Source organism: Antechinus flavipes, chromosome 4 (assembly GCF_016432865.1).
Source record: "Antechinus flavipes isolate AdamAnt ecotype Samford, QLD, Australia chromosome 4, AdamAnt_v2, whole genome shotgun sequence".
NCBI classification, from domain to species: domain Eukaryota; kingdom Metazoa; phylum Chordata; class Mammalia; order Dasyuromorphia; family Dasyuridae; genus Antechinus; species Antechinus flavipes.
Window position 1 is genome coordinate 77487958 of NC_067401.1, and position 23219 is coordinate 77511176.

The 23219-nt window shown below is 36.3% G+C and overlaps 1 protein-coding gene across 5 annotated transcripts in view; it reads right to left on the minus strand.

The window, feature by feature from the left end:
* Positions 1-23219, minus strand: part of SUSD4 (sushi domain containing 4) — a 220466-nt gene that overhangs the window by 43395 nt on the left and 153852 nt on the right. For 4 of the 5 annotated variants that reach the window (XM_051993372.1, XM_051993369.1, XM_051993370.1 and 1 more), the window contains exon 5: positions 22173-22361. The exons of the other annotated variant lie outside the window; for it this stretch is intronic. In XM_051993372.1, the coding sequence (XP_051849332.1) occupies positions 22173-22361 (189 nt within the window). The remainder of the gene's footprint in view (positions 1-22172; positions 22362-23219) is intronic. 5 annotated transcript variants of the gene reach the window in all.

Here is a 23219-nt window from a genome sequence, read left to right on the forward strand (position 1 = left end):
TTGGTCTGTTTGGAGGCTCCATGAAGCCACTGTAGAGAACCCAGGTGACAGAGCAGGTATAAAACTGTGATTTATTCTAACAGTCCTATTGAGAGCTCAAAAAAAAAAAGCTGATATCAAAATAAAAAGCTGACAAATCACTGTGGATGCTGATTAGATTTTTTCATTTTTCCTTGAAGTGATAAGAATGCCACCAGGTAAATCAAGCGCAATTTTCAGAAGTCTACCATGAATCCTCTACAAAATGGTAGCAATAGGCTGAACCTTTCAATCCTGGCAATCCAGATTTACCTATTGGAAAGTCGAGCACCTTGGTTTTCCTAAAAGTGGAAAATTGGACACAGAAAATGAATAGGAAGTAAATTTCCCTATAGAGCACGGAGCAAGCTAGTAGTAATTTAGGTTAAATGTTTAGGATTTCCTTTTTTCAGTCTAGCCTAGGACTCAGCAGTCTCTTTATATTAGAGTGGGGCTGAGCAATTCCCATAGGTGCTCCTGGGATCAAGAGAGGAAGAAAATGGAAAGGGGAATTACAAGAACTGAATAAGGAAGAATGAAAAGGGAGGAAGGAAGGAAAGAAGGGGGAGAGAGAGAGAGAAAGAGAAAGAGAGAGAGAGAACATGAGAGAAAGAAAAAGAAAAAAAGAAACTGAAAGAAAAGAGAGAAAAAAATAATGAATGAGAGGAGGAGGGGAAGAGAAGAGAAATATAAAATGTTAATATCTTTCTACAGTATCATTGAAGTTTGATATTAGTGTGGTGGGGAAGTATGAGAAAATTTAAATTTAGGGTTTTAATTTAGGGTTATTTTTCTAAGGGAATGTCCAACTCTGGGACTGCAATTCTAGGGTTAGGATAGCAGGTAAAAGAGGATTTCTTTAACATGTTGTGCACATATGGACTATGAGCTCTGTAAAGCCATATGGAAGGAAACCTGTTTAAAAGCCTTAATTTTTACAGCAACCTGCCATGGCAGATAATGAGTTTCCTATCACTGAATGTCTTCAAGTAATAGCTGAATAACTACTTGTTAGAAATATTAGCGAGAACTTGATGCTTCTAGATTTTGGCTTCAGTTGCCTTCAAATTCTGAGATTCTATGTATGACAAGAGGAAGGAGAAGTAGGAAGAACCCAGAATGTGGTCATGGACTCAGCTCATAAGAATTTATTAGAAAACTGTGTTCCTAGAGTAGAAGCAAGGTTAGAAAAGAAAATGTATGTGGGTAGAGTTCAAGGGATATTGGAACTAGTTCAGAATTCTATAAAGAGAATAGTTTCAATGTGAAGTGAAGTGACTTTAGCTGGAGCTCAAATAGAGAAGGATTTTGCTACTTCAGGACCCAATCTATCTCAAAAACACAGGCCAGTCTTAGTGGAAGCTGGGTAACCAGTGAGAAAGGACAATAACTCTAAAAAGTCAGGAATAATAAAACTGGGAGAGAATAAAACCAGAAGCTACTTATTAGAGATTGACTAATGATTGAAAGTGATGACAAAAGACATTTCTATGAAAATTTAACAATGGATTTCACCCAAGACAGGCCTAAGACAGAGCCCTGAAGTTGCCTTCTTTCTAAATTGACAGGGACCACAGAAAATAGTATTATTTAATAGAGTGCTATCAATCTGAAGAGAAATCCCTGGAGTGCTATATCTGAGAGGCTGCAGCCAAAAAGATAATTTGATTCTTATTATGCTTATTATATTTATACTTAATCCTTTTACAGGTTGCCATTACAAGGAGCTGTGATAAGAGTAAATCAGAGAAATGTATAACTAGAAATAACAGTGGGCTGGTCTGTGACAAGAGCCAAGGACAATTGATGGAAGGAGATAGAATGATACAGTGAAAGAGAAATCTGGTTCTGAAGTCATAGTATCTAAGTTCAAATCTTTGTTCAGCCACCTACTAGCTATCTGTGTAACTTTGAACAAGTGACTTAAAAACTCTTCATCTGTTTACAGATGAAAGATTAGACAGATAACTTTTTTAGTTCTAAATTTGTTTTTTTAAATTTTGATAGTATTTTATTTTTCCAAATACATGCAAAGATAGTTTTCAACCTTAACATTTGCAAACCTTGTGTTCCAATTTTTTTCCTTGTCCTCTTGCTCCCTCCCTCCCTAAGATAGTAAGCAACCCTATATAGTTTAAATATGTGCAATTCTTCTAAACATATTCCCATATTTGTCATGCTGTACAAAAGAAATCAGATCAAAAGAAAAAAAAAACAAGCAAACAACAAAAAGTGAAAATAGTATGCTTTGATCCTCATTCAGTTTCCATAGTTCTCTTCCTGAATACAGATGGCACTTTCCATCACAAGTCTATTGGAAGGGATCGTTGAATAGCTGAGAAGAGGTAAGTGTATCATAGTTGATCATCACACAATCTTGTTATTGTGTACAGTGTTCTCTTGGTTCTCCCCAATTCATTCAGCATCAGTTCATGTAAGTCTTTCCAGGCTTTTCTGAAATCATCCTGCTCATCATTTCTTATGGAACAATAATATTCCATAATATTCATATCCTATAACTTATTCAGTCATTTCCCAACTGGAGGACATCCACCCAATTCCAATTCTTTGCCACTACAAAAAGGGCTCTAACTCTAAATTTGTAATTTTATGACAACCTATAAGCTTCGTTAGGGTCTATGCAAGGTCAGGAGAACAAAGGCCTCCATACAGTGAGTGAGTAGATTCTTCTGGGAGGTGGTGGGGAACTAATAGGAGGATGTGGACAAAAGTTACATTGGATGAGCAAGCATAGACAGATTGTTCTCAATATCATTGGGAAGAGTGCCTACATTGATGAGATTACAAATCCACTTAGGTGCAAGTATATAATACTAATTTATCCCATAAGGAGTTGGTCTCTAGCTATTAATGAAAGTGCTTACTTAACACTTAACTTGGGAGCCATGTGCTCCACTGAACATCAAAAGATGTCCAAGGGAAAATATCACTTTTTGCTTGTTTTCTTTGGCCATGCTCCAAGAAATGGCCTGCCTCTCCTGATCTATCAACTTCCTTAGATTCCTTTAAGTCCCAATTAAAATCCCATCTTCTACAAGAAGCCTTTTCCCACCCCTCTTAATTCTAATACCTTTCTTCTGATAACAATTATCTATTTATCCTGAATATAGCTTGTTCTGTGTGTTGTGTCTCCCATTTCATCATGGATTCCTTGCAGGAAGGGACAATCTTTTGCCTCTTTTTGTAACCCAGTGCTTAGAACAGTCCTGGAACGTATCAGGTTATTTGTTAATTAATTGTTTCTCAGCTCCACCTTCTAATCTTTACCCTCATTAGAAAAACCCTTTTAGTTGTTGTTATTCCATTGTGTCCAATTCTTCATGATCTATTTGGAGTTTTTGTGGCAAAATTACTGAGAAGATTGCTATTTCCTTCTCTAGTTCATTTTACAGATGAAGTAAACTGAGGCAAATAGGGTGAAGTGACTTGCCCAGTCAACAGCTAGTTAGTATCTGAGGCCAGATTTGAACTTCAGAAGAGTCTTCTTGACTCCAAGTCCAGCACTTGGTGCACTATGGTGCTACCTAGATTCTACCCTTTTTCATTTGTGCTAGATTTCAATCGATACTTAGAAACATGGCAAAATGGAGCCAAGCAAAAAGGTATGGCTTAATTATAAAGTCTTTACTCATGACCTCAGAAGCAAAAGGAATAAATCAAATATAATTAAATAATAATTGTACAGGCCTTGTGATTATGGCAATCTTCAGATCCAGATGAGTCTTAACTGATCAATGAGCACACACCAAAGCCAGGAGTTTCTAGAGCAAGTTTGGGTGATCAGACTCAGCCAGTCCCACTGGGAGCTACCAAAACTCCTGCTTTCATATTCATGGTATCCCAGAGGATCAAATTCTAGTCATGGGAAACTCATGAACTGAGATGAGCAATCAATGATGCTGCTTTTTCATTCACTAATTCTCTTTATTCCTCCTCTAGAGTGTCAAGGGAGACCTGAGTATAAATCTAGCCCCCAGATAATTAGTAGTTGGGCAAGTCACTTAAATTGTCTGCCTCAGTATCTCTATCTGAAAAATGGGGATGATAATAACAAATACTTCCCAAGGTTGTGTTGGTAAATTGAGATAATATTTATTAAGAATCCTGAAAATCTTAATGTGTTATATACACACTGACTGTTATTATTAGCTATTATTTCAAGCACAGCTATTCTCTCTGAGGCATGTTCATCACTGGTGAAGCAGTGGAGACAGGTATAGACCCAGAAAAATATTCTTCCTGGGAAGCGTGATTTTTCAAATATCCACTTGGCAGTATCTTATGCTCTGTCTGACCCCTGTAGAGCACTGGCTCATCAGCTCTTTCATACTGTCTCCACTTTATGGGTAAGGCTGCCTCAAGACTCAGACCTTATAATTAGTATAAATCCCATCCTTGCTACACTAGGATAATATATTAAATAAAAGGAATTACAGCATCTGGAGTTTTATGTCTGAGAACCACATTTTAAAAGAATATTGCTCAGGTACAGCTTAAAGTAGACTCCTCCTGAGGTCCCTTCTAATTTTGAGATTCTAGAATGCTTTGAGTGATACCAGAATGATGAGGGGACTAGAAACTATGTCCATCAAAGACCAATTGGACAAATTTGTGAGATTTAGCCTGGGAAAGAAATCATAGCAGTTTTCAATTATTTTCAGGACTATCATGTGAGAGAGATTAGACTTGAGCATAAGGAAGTTAGATTTTGATCCCACATAAGGACAAGGGGCAGCTGGGAGGCATGATAGATAGAATACTAGGCTTGAAATTAGAAAGACTCATGTAGATGAGTTCAAATCCAGCTTCAGTGACTGTAGGAAAAATCACTCAATCCTGTTTATTTCAGTTTCCTTATCTGTAAAAGGAGCCGGAAAAGGAAATGACAAAAAAACCAACACCCCCCCCCAAAAAAAAAAACAAAAAACAAAAAAAAAACAAGAAAACCCCCAATGGGGCCACAAAGAGTTGGATGTAACTAGAATGATTAAACAATAAGAAGGAAAAACTTTCTGACAATTAGAGATATTTCCAAAATAGAATGGATGCCTTGGTAGATAGTGAGTTATGAATCACTTGGAAGTTTTTAAGTGATGTCTATCTGGCTTCTTTTACTGAAATTTGGGAGATTTGCTGAAAAAAAGGGGGGGCTATATACTTTGAGTAGATGTTGGGATAGATGTTTTCAGAGACAGAATTCTGAAACTTTACGATTCCTACTATTCCACAAAAATAACTTTCCTATCTCTTAGAAAACACTTTCCTTCAGATAAACTATTTTCCATCTTAAAGTAAAAAACCCCCCAAAACTAAACTGTTTTATGTCTGAAAACAAGGACAATAGTTGGAGTAGCTCTGCTCAAAAACTAATTTTTTAAAAGCTAAATTCCAATACACAGGGCTTTCTTTTCTTTTTCATCAAACTATTTCCCTCAACTCTTTCCCCTGTGGCACCTGAGCCTCTTAAACCCTCTTTCATCAGCAGAAAAGATGGGGATAAAAATGCATTATATTTTCATCCTATATTGAATGAATTGGCCAGAATAGGAGGATGAAGACCTGGACCTTTCTTCAAAAGCAACTATTACTGAGAGAAAGATGAGTTATCAGAGAAAGTGCAGAGTTGTCTCCAAGGACCCTAACTTGATAGAAATCTGGAAATGATTTACAATCCAACATCATCTTATTGTAAAGAATCATATCCCCCACAGAAGGATCAAAGAATTTTGAATGCAGGATTTTTAGTGTTATAGATGCTCTATAAAAGTGCAAATGATACAAGATGTCAGAAGGAACAGGAAATGCAAGCATTTTCTACCTTGTTCTTCCCAAAAAGTTATCCTGGGAGAGAAGGTAAGAAATCCCAGAAGTCGAGTGCCCTAAAACTCTTCAACTAAAGAATCCTGAGTGATTTCCAAGATGGCAACTAGGAACAGCTCGATCCATATTACTGGCTTAAAATAATTATTAGCTGGTGTATTATACCTGGTTGTTGAAGAGAAATGAAACCCTCACTGATGTGAGTATTGCTCTCTAACATACATAACATTGTACAACCAAACTGCATCCTGCAATAATCTCTTGTTTATTTGGTGGCAGAGAGAAATCTGGTTTTTAGATCTGAGATTTCATTTATCTAGGGAATACCTGAGGAAGAAATCCCCCCTGCCACTGTAGACTGGCAACTGTTTTGCATCATCTTAAAAGTCTTAGAAAGGTTAAGGAGCACACAAGCATTTCTTAAGTACCTACCATACTGTGCTAAACACTGGAGATAAAAATAAAGGCAGAATCAGTCCCTGCTCTCAAGGAAATCACAGTCTAATGGGAACAATAGCATACAAACTACTATATACAAACAAGCTATAGACAGGATAAATTAATACACAATGAACAGAGGGAAAGTACTAGGATTGAAGGTAATTGGGAAAGGCTTCTTACAGAAGGTAGCATTTTAGCTAGAACTTGAAGTCCAGCAGAGGTAGCAGCTAGAGATAAGGAGGGAGGAAATTCCAAGTATGGGAGTTTTTACTATTGAATCACTTCAGTCTTATCTGATTCTTCATTGACCCCATTTGGGTTTTCTTGGCAAAGATCCTGGAGGGGCTTGCCATTTCTTTCTCCAGCTTATTTTACAGATAAGGAAACTGAGACAATCAGGGCTAAGTGACTCGGCCAGGGTCACAGAACTAGTAAGTGTCTGAGTCTAGATTTGAACTCAGGAAAATGAATCTTTCTGATTCCAAGCAGAGTGCTTTATCCTCTGTGCCAGATAACTGCCCCAGACACAGTCAGGAATTGGAGTGTCTTTTTAAGGATCAGTACCACTGGATTGTAGAGAGTGTGAAGGGGAATAAAGTATAAGAAGACTGGAAAAGTAGGAAGGGGCCAAGTTATGAAGAGCTTTGAATGCCAAACAAAGGGTTATATTTGATAAAGTCATTATGTCTGGGCCTTAGTCATTATGGCTGGACTTGAGGCAGTTATGTATCTACTAGATCACAATTCTTTTTATTTTTATCTATGTTCTCCCATAAATCCTCCAAAGGGAAGCTACCCAATTGGAGAATATTCTATATTTGCTGGTATTGTGTGGATATAAATGGAGAAAAAATGGCCATTGATGGTCCCTCACTCCTGCTACACAATCAGACTATCTTCTCTTATTAATCAGTCCTATTCCCTTGGTATTCCCCTTCATTCCCTCCTTCTCCTGCCCATTATCTATTGGGCTATGTTTTAGCTGGTTTTGCCTTTTTCATGACCTGAAACTTTAATTCTTTAGATACTATATTATTTTACGATTCCAAGCACACAACATCACAGGAAGAACACTGATAACAAATATGAACTTTTGTTTCAAGGAAAAGCTTTGTATCATTAAAAGCACTGTAGTTTTACAAAGGCAACTCAGCTCACTCTCCTCCTTCTATTGAATTCTAGTTCTGCCTAATTCATGATCCATTTGCAATGTCTGTCTAAAAAATATGTACTGAAATGCCAGCACTGGGCTTTCCCATCACAGTCTAGGAAATAGGAGAATGAAAAATCCATATGAACGTGGATTGAAAGAAGAATACATATATTGTGGATACTTGGGCCATATTCTTAAACTGTGTGTATATAGATATATATATATATATATATACACACATATTTTTTTGGGGGGGGAGGCAATCAGAATTAAGTGACTTGCCCAGGATCATATAGCTACTAAGTGTCTGAGGACAGATTTGAATTCAACTTTTCCTTCCTCCATAACTGGTATCATGTAGCTGCCTCATGGACCACATCTTTTGAAAGATCATGAATCTCATTTAGGAAGCTCTATAATATTTGACCTTGATAAAATCAGCACAATGTCATCCTCAGAGAAGGAAATGTTGTTACTCCAAAGTAGAAACTGTTCTACTCCCAAAAATGAAGGAAGATAAATTCTATTTTAAAAAGTGGTAAAGAACTATTTAGGAATTTAAAGAAATGTATTAAGATGTTCAGACTGAAGATTCTGGTTATTCTCTAAGCATGAGGAAGTCATTCACTTAGTATGAACTGGAAAGTGCAGATCAACAGATTTTGTATTTTTCCCACTTGTGGATTTCATCCTTTCCCAGTTCTAGATGAATTTCAGTGACCTGACTCATTTAAACATCACAAAATAAAGATTTCACTTTTCTATGGATTTTCAAAAACATGAAGAGATTTTTGGTCAGATTAATGAAGCACATAAAAATAGAAGAACATATACACACACACACATACAGAAAAACTGAGAGAGGCTTCCAGGATCTATCACCCACTAGCTGACTCTTTGCAGGAGGTAAAAGAGCTCATGAGGAATGCTGAGATTCAGAATCAAGCAGCATGGCTGACATATCTGTCCACCCTGATGCTTGGGAAAAGAAAAACTGTGGGAGTTGCAAAGTTGAAAAAAAAATGTTCTCATCATGTTATTCTTCCCCCTCCTCCCCAAAGCAATAAATAGCCTGTAAAGATCAATGGTGGGCTGAGCCCGATGCTGGTGATCTGAGCTGGCATCTAATTCAACACAGGGGAATTTCTCCCGGAGAGCTGTTGTTGGCCTTCACAAGTGGAATGCTGGCAACCAAGGTTCCTTTAAAATAAGGACCTTCTTTCTTACAGTGCTCCGAGCTCTGCTTTGTGTAGGTCAGTGTACGTCCTTCAGAATATGGTCCATTTGGGTCTGGAAAGCAATGTCTTGTCTGTGTGTTCCTTAGGAGGGCAGGAGACCTTGGTAAGGAATCTGTTATTCTGTTTCTGTCTCCACAAGAGACAGATTAAAAGAGATCATTATAATTCATAAAACCTGGTCCCAAACTAAGCTGACTCCTATCTAAGAAAATAATTTTCAAGTGGGTACTTGTTATTATACTTTATCAACGCCATCACAGGGGAGGAAGTAAAAGTATTCTTATTGTTTGGAATTTGGAATGATTAATCACATAAAGAAAAACTGATGATTGTCACTGTGCAAATATGATTCTCAATGCATATTGCATACATATGGCATATTACCTATCTTTCCAGGCTTATCGAATATTATTTTCTTTCATGAAATTAATGTTCTAGCCAAACTTGTCTACTTGCTGTCACCCATACTCAACTTTTCATCTGCTTCTATCCCTGAACATACTATTCTCCCTATCTCATCCTTCCTCACTTGGGCAGGCCTCTGTCATGGAAGATATTTCTTTCTTGCCTACAGTTTATAGAATTCCTTGTTGTTGTTAGTTGTTTCAGTCAAGACCAACTCTTTGTGATCCCATTTTGGGGTTTTTCTTGTCAATGATACTGGAACAGTTTGCCTTTTCCTTCTCTAACCCATTTTACAGATGAGGAAACTGAAGCAAACTGGGTTACATGACTTGTTCAGGATCATACAGATAGTATGTGTCTGAAGCTGGATTTGAACTCAGGAAGAAAAGAATTCCTGACATCAGACCTGGCTCTCTGTGTTCTGTGGTGCTACCTAGCTGCCCATGTATAGAGTAGATGGAATGTAATCTCAGAGGGAAGATACTAGCATAGGGAAGGATTGACTTAAATGTCCAGCACCTAGCACAGTTCCTATAGCACCAAAAGTATTTAATTTTTTCTCAGAGAAATTTAATTTAGGATTCCTGTTTGACCTATGAAGACACTGAAATTCTAGAAATTTTATGCCTTTGCACAAGGTCACATCAGTAATATAGCAAATGTAACAGAAACAGAATTCAAACCCAGGGCTTCTGACCCCAGATCCAATATCCTTTCCACTTCACTCCACTGCTAGTCTCCTTAAGTTCAATGAAGAAAACTGTCCATACATTGAGAACCTGTTTTATATAGATAGAAGCAAAAAAGTATAAATAGGGCTTGAGAACCCCTCTTGCACTAGCTGATTTTTTTCCCCAAACTATTCTAGTCCTTCTCTGGGTATTTTTATTTCATTCTACCAATTCTTTAAAACAGAGGTGTCAAAAGTATGCCTACATTATTGCACAGCAGGGAACCAGATAAAAATATAATTGGAAAATATTTAACAAAATAAATAAAAACCCAATAAAGCATAAAAAATGTTAATATGTGGTTTTCTAAGTCATTATGTTCTTGCAACGATCCTTATGTGTACACTTTAGAGTCTCCCAATTCTATCTGAGTTTGATATCACTACTTTAAATCACAACCAAATATTCCTTTTTTGGGATTACCCTTCAATGTTGGGAAAGGTAAGAATAATCATCCCTATCGCTTCCTCTGCCACAAAGTCAGAACTAAATCCCTTATGTAAGTGATGGGTATAAGATACCTAGATGTAAGTGATAGGCATTATACCATACAGAGTGGGAAACAGATTTTCTATGGGATTGTGACTCAGGTCCAATGAGAGCCATATTCTAGAAGAGTAAGGGAAGAAAGGGTCTGAGACATGTGGCATTCAAGAAGGGCAGGGCTAGTGAAAAGAAAACATTCCCTTCCTCTTGTCTGAAACTTTAGAAATCATACATTCTGTGTTGGTGCAACTCTCCCCAAAGGCGCAAAGATGAGGAACAATTCCAGATTACTGGGTCAACCACAAATAATACCGTTCAAAAGGAGAGGGGAGAGATATAGTTTAGTAGAAGAGATTTGGAGACTCCCCAGACAGCTGATGCTTGATAAGTCACAATCATTATGGACTCAGTCTCTTCATCCTTGAAATAGGAGGAGGGTTATATTAGAGGGTCTCTAAGTTTCTTTCTTGCTTTAATTCCTATTATCCTATGCTTCTACAATGCAAGAAAGGGGGACAAGAAAATATTTTTCTATTTGTTTAAAAACAGAAAAAAAGGCCCTTTTCTGTTCTTTTGACATACTAAGGATCACTGACACTTCAGGATTTAACATGATGATGAAGATGAAGTTGACGATGATAAAATCAGTTGATATTATAGCACAATCTACTCCTGAGAAGAAGAATGTTACCTGACTCAGAAGGGGAAGACATTCCAATGTTAATCACTTATTGCTGTTGGTTTTTTTTTTAATTAATAAGTCCTGCAATACCTATGAAATACTAGTAAGACTTGTAGGCTGTGATTTTCTAGTAATGTAGGAACAGAAGAGGAAATGTCATTAGAATAATTTACTCTTGCTTGAGAATGATAAATTAACAGGTTTGTTTGCTATTTTGCATTTCTCTCTAATGAAAAACTCTGCCAGGGTCACGGACAAGGTGGCTGTGATGCAAATTATGTCAGATAGAGGGATTTTGGTTGCCAGAGAGAAAACATGGCAGTGGAAGCTGTTGAGCAAGAATATATATGCCAATATCTCAGAATACATTTTCTGTTTACAAAGCAGCCTCCATATTGTTTTAGACAAGGCTTACATGCATCATGAGAGACTGGAAGGGGGAAATGGAAGCTTAGCATTGCCAATTTTCCTTCAGTTCTAGAAAGAACAGATTTCTCCTAAGAGAACAAAAAAAGGAAGAAAGAAATGAGATATATAAGATCCACTGAGATTTCTGCTAGTGCAAGCTATTTATAATATAGCTATGTAATGGAGACTAGGGGTAGGGAAGGTGGAGGGAGATATAGCAGTGTGACCTTGGACAAGACACCTCACTGTTTAGGCTTTCTAGCACAAATATTCTGTGATTCTAAGGCCAGACATATTTCCTGGAACAATAGCTACAATAGTAGCTCTCTCTGCTTTTTTTCACGGAGCTCTCTTCCCCTCAAGTCTTCAAGTTGAAGGTTAGAACTGTTGTAATAACAATGGACAATGAGGACAATACAGTTTGAATGGGAGATGTTAAATCCATTATTTGTAATTGGTTCCATTATATTTTTGCCTGGAATCGGTATATGGGAAGGGAGATGGCCAGGTAATAATAAATGTTTGGATATAATCCTTAATTTTGCATTTATGGAGGGGGGTCAGGAAGGGTGGATTAAAATGACAAAATCACATCTCATTATTATCTGTGGTGTTAAGGGCCCTCTTGGTAATGTGAAGCAGCTACAATTCCAATTGGCCTGTCTTCAGTGTTTCCTGCTTCCTTCTTTATAAGTGGGTCTAATGACAATACTTGCAGAAGATCTGTAATTATCATTGCAGAAGACTGATAGCTAAAGAATGGGAAATGAGGTATAATGAGGAGTAGGTATGTAAATTGTCCTTATGGATCTCTCTATTCTGCACAAACTCACACAATGGCTCTCTCTTGCTCCCCTGTACTCCCAGAGTACAGGTGTTCTGGACCTAGGGAGAAATAGATTAGAGAGGGAAGAACAGGATGTTGGGAGGAGCTAGTTTTCAGTTTATAGGCTTAATTTCTTAAAGAACCTATTGATAGTAAACGTTTTGTCGTCTAGTAATAATCATCCCTAGAATGATTTGGAAAGGATTCAGCTTGAATCACTGGAGCCAAGGCCAGAAACAATAAATCACTGATCTTTCTAAGGGTTAAAGGCCAGATTTCTCTGTTGTTAAAATCCCGTCCCTTACTCAGAATTCCCTTTGAAGTCTGGAGGAATCCTTTGAGTTAAGGGGGGATTCCTGGTAGGAGAAATTGTGACAGGTCTTTTTTTATCTAGGTGTGTTTTTACTGATGAAAAAAGTCCGTGAAAAATCTAGGACAAGAACTTAGAACCTGCAAAAACTACATGGGCCTTGAGTTTTGAACCCAAATGGGAACCTTTCAAGTTATTTTACATTTGGCCAAACAGGTTTTTCAGTTTCTTATTTTTTTTCCCTCTTATAAAAAGACATAGACTTAAAAGGCTCCCTGGACACTATAAGGCTCTTATGAAATAACACTGCTGTATTCCATGTAATTGAATCAGAAACTGTCTGATTAAACTTTTCTCTCAGTCCATGTGAGCTTTGAAGTCAACAGGGGAAGGAAAAAAATCACTTGGGACATTCTGCCCTCTGTATTTGGTGAAATATAAAAACAACCAAAAAAGTTTGAGATGTTCTGTTTCTAATGAGGTCAGGTCCCCTTGTTCCTGGGAGAAATGCCAGAAACATAGGCAGAAAAAGCCCATTGAAAATGTCAACACTGGAGAAGTCATTGCCTAAATCATTATAAATGAAACCTTTTAAAAATTGTAGTCCTTGGAGTCATTTATTCCCCTATTAGAGAAAACAAATAAACAAACAAGGCAACTAACTCATACTCCAAGCCTTTGGTGACCTCATTTGAAGCTTTCCTGGAATCCATCCCTCCTTCTAAATTGTAACTTCGTATTAGATTTAGGAAGTAGCAGATAAAATAAAGGAAAGGCTTTATCATCCTAACCCTCCCTAACTCTTTTAATGCTACAGATATTTCACTGCAAAAGCTTTGAAATATTCCCAAAAGTTAATGTATCCATTCTAACTATTCTATTTAACTCTAGGGAATAAGGGACACATAAAGTGATCTGGCTGCATGTAAGAGGATTTCAGTTGAAGTGGATGAGACATGCCAATTATGATAATCTTTTATACCAAAGTTTCTTAAACTGTGGGACCCATATGGGAGTCACGTAACTGAATGTGAGGGTTGTGAAAAATTTGGCAATAATAAAATGTTTCTGATTGCTCATCCTTCAGTGTGAAATATTCCATCAAGACTGAATTATTTATGTAAAAATAAATAAGCACATCCATCTCATTACTATGCAAATTTGCTTTCATTTTTAATGAATGGTAAAATTTCATGTATACCAATGAATTGTTTTAAAATAAATTTCTTTATGATTTATTATCAGTAAATATTTGATTTGTAAACCTATTTTATGTCTGGGGTCACGTAAAAGTTTCTTGTGTAATAGGGGTCTCGAGTGGGAAAAGTTTAAGATGCCCTGCCTTATCTTATACAAAGCAGTGTAGATTTCTGAGTTTGAATGCTTCCTTCTTACCCTTTATTCCTAATAATAAGACTGTTTTTTTTTTCTAGTTTTGATTTCATGTTTTTTTCTTAGTGATCCAGTGGGGAAAAGACTTTTGGTTAAAAAAACAAAAACAAAAACAAACTATTATCTTTATTTAGAAACTAGGCAAATGACATCCTGAGGTAACTAGAGATATAGCTGTGGAAAGGATGCTGGGATTAAGAATTATAGGAATATTCATCTTCAAATCTAGGCTCAGACATTTACTAGTTGTGTGATCTTGCACAAGTCACTTAACCCTGTTTGCTTCTTTTCTTCATCTGTGAAAATGCTCTAAAGAAGGAAATGGCAAACCACTCCTGTCTCTTTGCCAAGAAAACCCCAAATAGGAGTCACAAAGAACCAGAAACTACTGAACAAAAATGCTAAATGAAGCAGCCTAAGAAAGCTCACTGAACACCGCTGCAACCACACTGTATGTGACAAATAGAGAGCCTCCAAACTCTTGATATTTTTCCTTCTGCCTCTCATTACCCTGGCTCTAACATCATATAATTACCCTGTCTATTGAGGAGAGGTTAGATTTAGCTTTAAATCTAACTCTGGTTTTGTACTTGGATACCTGAGTAGTTCCAGCTATTTGAGTTAGAATGGTAGCTGAAAGCTCCAAACACTCCGTGACTTTTGAAAGACTCTCCACCATGAAGGAAAGGTAACTCCTCTCTTCCACAGTCACACATTGTTAGTGAGCACAGCACCAGTCTAAATGGAACTGGGTGCTTAATAGATTCTAAGTGTGTTTTTATTACCTCTTCTCCCAAGACCGCCTCTGCATGCATCTCTCTTGACATTTCTTCAGAAACGGTTTACTGCATTGTGGTTTCATTTATTTATTTTTACAACCTTCAATATTTCTCCTATTTTCCCACCTTTCAGACTATTAACACGAGTCTACGCTGCCTCTGTACCTCACACAAAGTAAGTAGCTTCATTTTTCACAAATAAGCTTCTCAGAACACACAGTCCTTTCTAAGGGAGACACTTACAACATGCAAACAGCAGGAATAATAAAGGCTGAGCCACCCACCCAGGTTAGTCAGATGGGGAAACTTTGGCTCTAACCTTGGGTTAAAAACAACATGTGTTTAAACTGACATTCAGTGGGGGGAAATGTGAAAGGGAGGAAGTATGAAAAAGAAATTGTTTAGAGTCTGAGTTCTGGATTCATTCACCTCCTACATGACCTGTGTGATTCTGGGGCTCCATGTCCTTTATTTGGGAAATGAAGGGATTGGACTCAACAGCCTCTGAGGCGCCAGCTTTAAATCCAAAAAAGGAGCAAATCTCTAATTATCATTTCTTTTTCTAATACTGTAACATTGTAAGGTCAATAGTACTTCACTACCTGCTTAGCATCTAGCTGGACACATAGTAGACACTTGACGACCTGATTGACAAAAGATGGTTAAAATTGCTCTCCTCTTCCAAATGAATAAATATATAGGTTTATCTATATTGAGAGATCCATATAGATGCTATCAAGAATGATTTTTCATTAGGTTTTTTTTTTTGTCTTAATTCTTAGACTACAAATTCTTCCAAATTAGGGATCATGAGCTTAAACTCTCTTTGTAGCTCCGTGGGGGATGATACCTGCTAATCACTGGTAAGCTGGTCAGTAAATCAACATATATTAAGTACCTACCATGTGCCAAGCACTGTACTAAGAAAGTAGTCAAGAAGTACTGGTGATTCCTTCTAAATTAAATTCTCAGGAATGAGAAATGGGGAAATTGAGAAATTGAAAACATTTCTCCAGAAAAAATTTGGCTCTTCCAAATATGCCTTGGATATATGATTATGAATGTAACAGAGATGAATAGATCCTTCCAGGTTCCCCATGTTTTTTTTAAAGTCCTGATTTTCTTGTTTAAGATTTTGCAATTTTAGCTTTGTTCTATCATAAACAGTGCTACTCAGAAAGAAAGGAGATGACTGAGGTCCGCTGCAGAACATTTATGACAGCAACAGTTTAACTTTAGATGGTGATTTGCCAGTATATAAAAATATTTTTCATATAATATAATATAAGTTTTATCCCTAGAATATTATCTCCATTTTACAGATAAGTAAAGTAAGACTTAGAGAAGGTCACTAACTAGTTATTATGTCAGTCTTCTAGTCAAAAATCTTCAATGCCTCCCTATTACCACTTAATTAGAGTTAAGATTTCTTTGCCTGACATTTTAAATCCCCCATAATCTGAATTCCTACTCTATTTTGTATCAATTAACTCTCTTCAGGAAATGTTAACAATGTCTTTAGACTTTTTATCTCTTATTTCTTCTTCTCTCCTTTAATCCCCTTCTTTTTACTCCCATTCTTATTCCTTCTCTTGTCTTCCTTTCCTTTCTTCCCCTCTTGTGTTTTCTTCTTTGCTGTTAACAATATTTAGACAGGTTGAATTGGAGCTGCTATCATGATATGAGATGTCTTCTTATCTTTAATTTTCCTTTTATTTAATAATGATTTTGATTTTGAGCTCTGCTTTAAATAGTTGTTCTAACTATACACAATTAAGCTGATCTGAAATTGAATATTACATTAGTAACAAATCATTTCCTTTTTTATTTTTTCAGCAACTGGGGTTAAGTGATGTCCAAGGTCATACAAGTTTTAAGTTTCTGAGACCAAGTTTGAATTCAGGTCCTCCTGACTCCAGGGCTAGTGCTCTATTCACTGTACCATCTAGGTCCCCTTCTATTAAGATGTAATAAATTTTATTTCTCTCTGTGCTGTTGTATGCTGGTCATGTTTGGTGACTTTGGTAACTTCTGACTTTCTTCTTAAGATAATTCATGGCAAGACAAATGCAAATTCTTCATTAATCCAGAAAAAAAAATAAGCTTTACAAAAATGTTTCTGGACAACAGTTCACATTAATAAAACAAACAAACAAAAAAAAAAACTACTTTTTTTTTTTTTTTTTTTTTGTAGTGGGAAGTGAGCCTGAACATTCAATGTGAGTCAGTAGTATAAAATAAGTTACAAAAGCTAATGTAATTTGAGCTCCTTTAACACTAGAAATGCTGTATCCAGAATGATGGCCCTATTAGTCCTGCTTCTGTCCTCTGTCCTATCCACACTACAGATCACGTATTTCCTTCAATTTGGGTACATCTTTAGGAAGGATACTGACATCCTTCTTGGGTACATCCAAAAGAAGCTAATCTGAACAGTGAGGGGCTTGAAAACAGCTGAAAAAAATCTGTGAATTTTTAACCTGGATAGATTTTAATTCTAGTTAGCTTCAATTCTAGTATTTGAGACAGAACCATGTGGAAAAGAAATTAGCTTGATCTACCATCTGCTTTCTCCACTCCTACTCATGGACTACTGAACAGAGCTAAAGAAGTTCCACAATTGTACTAACAGGGGACATTACAAATAGGGTTTATCAAACTTCAACTGAGCTTCACTATATAAAGGAAGCTAGGTGGTGAATAGACTAAGTGCCATAATCAGGACAACCTAAGTCTGAATTCTGCTTTAGACACTTACTATCTGTGTGACTATAGACAATTCATTTACTTCTCTTAGCCTCAATTTTCTCATATGTAAGATGGGGATAATAATAGTACCTATTTCATAGGGTTGTTGTATAGATCAAATAACATGGAATGTATATAAAATGCTTTAGAAATCAATGTATTAATTATTAATAATTATATTAATATAATTAAAATATCCTACAAGTAATATATTAAAATTACTAATATAATTAAAATCTCATACAAGTAATATGATATTAAAATATTAATATAATTGAAATATTTTATGAATAACATATAGTATTAAATATTATGTGAATATTAACTTATTATTTTATTTCTCCCTGGTTGATTTTTTTACTTTCACTCCCTACAGGAGCTATTTCAAACTTTCTCTTCCTCTATACTCACCCACTTTCCCTTCTCCCCCTATCTTATAAAGTCAAATATCTTATCCATCTCTTACTTTTCTGAGAAAAGGGCCATTAGCCATAGCTCCCTCTTCTCCTTTTCTCTTTATCTCAAAACCTTTTGACATAACCCCTTATCTTTTTTCTCCTCTTCCTCATTCCCTAACAAAGAAATGGCCCTTGTCCTTGCCAAAGCCAACCCTTCTACATGTACTCTTGATGTTATCCATTTCTCTGTTCCCCAGCAGTTTCTTTCAACAAATCCTTCATAATAGGCCCCTTTCTTCCTTTCCAGTCTTCTCACATATCTTATTCTCCTCCTGGTACTCTGTGACACAGGTCTCCTTACTGCTCCTCAAACATTTCCAGCCTTTGCACATTTTCCCTGGTTGTCCCCTCTGTCTGGAATTCTCTCCTTCCTCATCTCCATCTTCTGGTTTGCCTCATTTTTCTTCTAGTTAAAATCTCACCTTCTGCAAGAAGATGTTCCTGATTCTTTTAATGCTAGTTCCTTAAAGATTATCTTCATTTTATTTTGAACATATTTTTTTACATAATTGTTTCTATGTTGTTTCATCACATTAGACTGTGAGCTTCTTGAGAGCAGGCAGAAATGGCTTTCCTTCTTTCCTTCCTCCCTCCCTCCCTTCCTTCCTTCCTTCTTTTCTTTCTTCTTTCCTACTTTTTCTATCATTTAGCACAATACCTGGCAAATAGTAGGTGCTTAATAAATGCTTGTTGATTTGAGATTGCATCCTAAATTATGCCCTCCTTTGTCTCAAATCCTCTCCCTATTTACTGATTCCTTTCCTATTTCCTTCAAACACATCTAAGTCTCCTATAACCTTAAAAAAACTTTCTCTAAAACTCCTCCCAAGCTATCATCCTTTATCTCTTTTCTGTTTTTCAATAAAACTCCTGGAAAAAGCTATCTATGCTTGCTGCTTCCTATTCAGTACTTTGTAATCTGGCTTTTGATCCCATCAATCAAATGAAATTCCTTTCTTCATTCACCAATGATCCATTCATTGATGAATCTGATAGTTTTTTCTAAGTCCTCTTTTTTTTATGTCTATCTGCTGCATTGGATCCTGCAAAGTATTTTCTCCTTCTGGATATTCTCTCCTCTTCAGGTATTCTTGATCAGAACTCCCTCCTAGTTCTCCTAACCTTCTATTTCTCCTTCTCCTTTGCTAGTTTCTCATCTTTATCATGAACCCTATCTGTGGTTGTTCACTATCCAGGATCTTCTTCTCACTGTACACTCTCTTGTAGTGAATTTATCTCCCACCTGTTTACTGGGCATCTCTAAATTGATACTTCACAGAAATATAAATTAGCTCCAGCCTTTCCTAAGCCACATTACCAAATGTCTACTGGATGTTTCCAACTAGATGTCCTAGAGACATCTCAAAATTAATATATCAAAACCAGATCTCATTATCTCTTCCTCATATATTTCTTCCAAACTTCCACGTTTCTGCCAAAAGCTTTACCATTCTTATATTCGCTTAGTTCATAATCTCAACTTCTCACTTATACTTTTTCTATATAGCCAATCAGTAATCAGATCTTGTCATTTCTACTTACATGTTTCCCTTAATGTGGCTCCATCTCTTTACTTACTCAGCCACCAAATCAGATCAGACTCTTGTATTCTTTTACCTGGACTACTGCAATGTTCTACTTATTGATTTCCCTGTCTCAAAAATCTTGTATTGCTCTAGTCCATCCTCCATGGTGCAACTAAAATGATTTTCCTTAAGTACACTATGTCACTCTTCTGCTCAACAAATATCAATATCAATATCTCTATTGTCTCTAGAAGAAAAATATGAATTCCTCTTTTGGTTTTTTAGAGACTTACAAAACTGCTTTTCAGCCTCAATATATATTAAGCCCCTTCCCAAACTTTATAATCTAGTCTGGATTATAACTGTTCTCTCTATTCCTCCACCAGGCATTTTATCCCCCTACCTGAAATGCACTTCCTTCTCCCTTTGACTTCATAACATCCTTTTCTTCCTTTAAGATGAAGATTATATCCAACTGCTAGAGCCTTCCCTGCCTTTCTTGTATTTAAGGACCTTGTATTTATTTTGTTCATACTTATTCTATATATTTATGCTATATATACTTAAATATGTATACATTGCTGCCTAATCTTCGTGAGAATTGGGATTACTTTATTCTTTGTATTTCCATCTCCAGCATGTAGTGCATTGCTTTGGAACAAAGACTTACTGATCAACCAATCAGCAAGTATTTATTAAGTGTTTGCTATGTGCCAAACATATATTAAGGCAGCTTAGATGCTTTGGTAGATATAGTACTGGGCCTGCAGTCAGGAAGATCTGAGTTCAAATTTGGCTTTAGACACTTATTAGTTGTATAACTGGCCAAGTCATTCATCTTCTGCTTGCCTTAATCCACTGGGGAAGGCAATGACTAATCATTCCAGTATCTTGGCCAAGAAAATCCCATATAGGATCATAAAGAGTTGGATGGAACAACTGAATATATTGGACACTGTGCTAAGCACTTTGGCCACAGATATTAAGAATAAAACAATCCCTACTTGCAAGGAGTTTACATTGATTGATTGATTAGTTCTAAAGAACAGAATGAAGTCATAGCACAGTTATCCTTTCCATATTGCAACTTTTTCCAACATGGTTTTGATATATAGCAGATCAACATAAAAAATTAAATGGGAATTTTGGGGAGTTTTGCAGAAGCTGCAGATCACATGGAAAGACCAGCAGATGACACAAGTTTAAAAACCAGAAATGTGTGTGTGTGTGTGTGTGTGTGTATGTATATAATATTGTATAATATCATCACATTTGATCTTTTAATACCATAAATATACCTAAATTTTACAGTAAGGTACTATAAACATCTTATAAAGGAAAAAAAAAATCAGAATTCTTTGGTAAAAAGGGAGGGCTAAAAATTTTTACACTGATTTTCCAGATCTCAGGGACACATGCAACATGGAAGGGATAATAAATATGAAGTCATAAGATTTCAGTTTAATATAAAGAAAAACTTCCTAACAGCTAGTACTGTCCAGAAAATAGAATGAGCACCTCCTCATGACATAATCAATTCTCCACAAAGACTGGAAGTATTTAAGAGGAAGCCAGGTGACTATTTATTGAGGCTATTGTGGAAGTCATTCCTATTTAGGTACAGATTGGGACAAATGACTTCTGAGTACCTCCTTACTCTGCAGCTCTGTGATTTTGTTGTATTGCTGATGGGTCACCATTCTCTTATTTTCTTTCGAGCTTGGTGTTCTCAAGTAAAGTGTAAATTCTGCTGGAAGCTCCTTGAAGAAAGAGACCCTATCTCCTAGCTCTTTTGTTTTAGTTGTCTCTCCCTTTTCTACCCATAGCACTTTGTTGTTTAATGAACAGTGTTTCACTGTGAGCTAGAAATGATAGGAAACAAAAGTATATTAGCTTCTCCTCTCTCTACACCATAGCATTTATAGCTGTAAAAACCCGTAATAATCATCCGGTTCAATTCTCTTGTTTCACAGATGAAGTGAGAGCAAAACCCAACCCAATGGGAATCTTTGTTTATGGTAGTTGTCCCTGAAAAACAATGAGAGAGAAGGTATACATGTTCTCTATCAAAATTTCTTATGAATTCTCTCCCTATGGGCCCTCCCTTTTTTACAACAATTTCCATCCCTTCTCCTTCTTTGTCTTATACTGTTGGTCAGTCCTCTCAAGTATTTACTGCCTCCTAAAATAATTGCAAGTCTGTGCACATATATGCATATATAACTAAAAGAAATAAAGCTTTTGCTTTCAGGCTATCTCATTCACACTTGCAGGAAAACATTTACAACCCAGCTATAAAGTACATGAAAATACAGTGGAAGCATCGACATAACAATGAAAAAAAAAAAAAAAAGAATGAGATATATGATGCTATAATACAGTCTGTTTTCATTTGTTGTGGAAAAATTAATTTTATAAGACAATTCATTTAACATAGATATTTCAGCTTAGCCTTTGATGCTTGAAACTTTCACTCTTTCTTCCTCTCTCCCACTCCCCTGTTTAAAACAGAAAAATGGGGGAAATGAATTTTATTTCTTGGTCAACTGACAACAAGATCTCATGAAAAATATTATAAATAACTTGATGGATTCAAGACTAGAGCAGAGCATGATACATTCCTGTTCCAAATGTATTACCAAGACTTTCCTCTGAGCTTTTCTCCAACTCATTCAAATGTACATGTTTAATAGACCTCAATAAAACACCGAAGATAATAAGATATGTTACCTTCTAAAGCAAGGCACCTGGGTGGACTATATGACCAGATAAGGTTATATAAGCACTCGAGATACTCTGACCCCTCTAGTTTGAATCCTGGGAAGCAGTGGTAGGCAATCACTGCTCCCACGGGGAAGTTGGATTGGTACTCAGACATGTTGACGTAACCATTAGCAGAAGCCAGAGGTCTCAGGCAACCTGCAAATTAAAATAAAAGAAGTAGGAGTCTTTTATTAGGAAGAATTTTCTTCAGTTGTCTGGCTAGAATATAAAACACCAGATATTACTACAACATTGTAACTTAGGAAAAAGAATAAGTACTTAATAAAAATTTGGTTTCTTTGTCTAGGTATCACACCTCTTTCTTTCTTTTTAATGAGAAAATTTGGCTATTCATTTTCAAATGGTACCTAATTTGTAGAAAGTCAAATGTATAAATAAACAAAAGTAGGTAAGTAGGGAATGATCCTGTGACTCTAGGATTGCATATTTCAATTCTCTATCCCAGAAGAAGAAGAGACATCCAAACTTTTGATTTGCGTAATTGGTAGCAAAAGAAAAATGTCACTGAAAGTCAATTCAAGTATAGTTCTCTCATATTTCATTTAACAGATAAGTTCCTGAAAAGTTAATAGTAGACTGAATTTTTGTACTGAATCATAGTTTCATTGATGTTGGCTAATTCAGGTTAGCAACGTGGTACATTGAGTAGTATGCTAGATCTAGAATCAAGAATACCTAAATTCAAACCCAGCTTTAGACACTTACTAGCTGTGTGACCCTGGTAAAGTTACTTAACTCTTTTTGCCTCAGTTTACTCATCTGTAAAATGAGCTAGAGAAGGAAATGGCAAATCACTTCAGTGTCTTTGCCAAGAAAACCCCAAATGGAATCACAAAAAGTCAGACATGACAGAAATAACAACAAAAGCAACAGGATGCTCTACTTTCTAAAATGAATGTTATAACAGAGTATTCTATAAACAGTAGAATCTTTCTTTAATGTATCAGTTTAGAAATGAGACTCAGATCTTTCACTGTTGCCCTTTGTAATGTT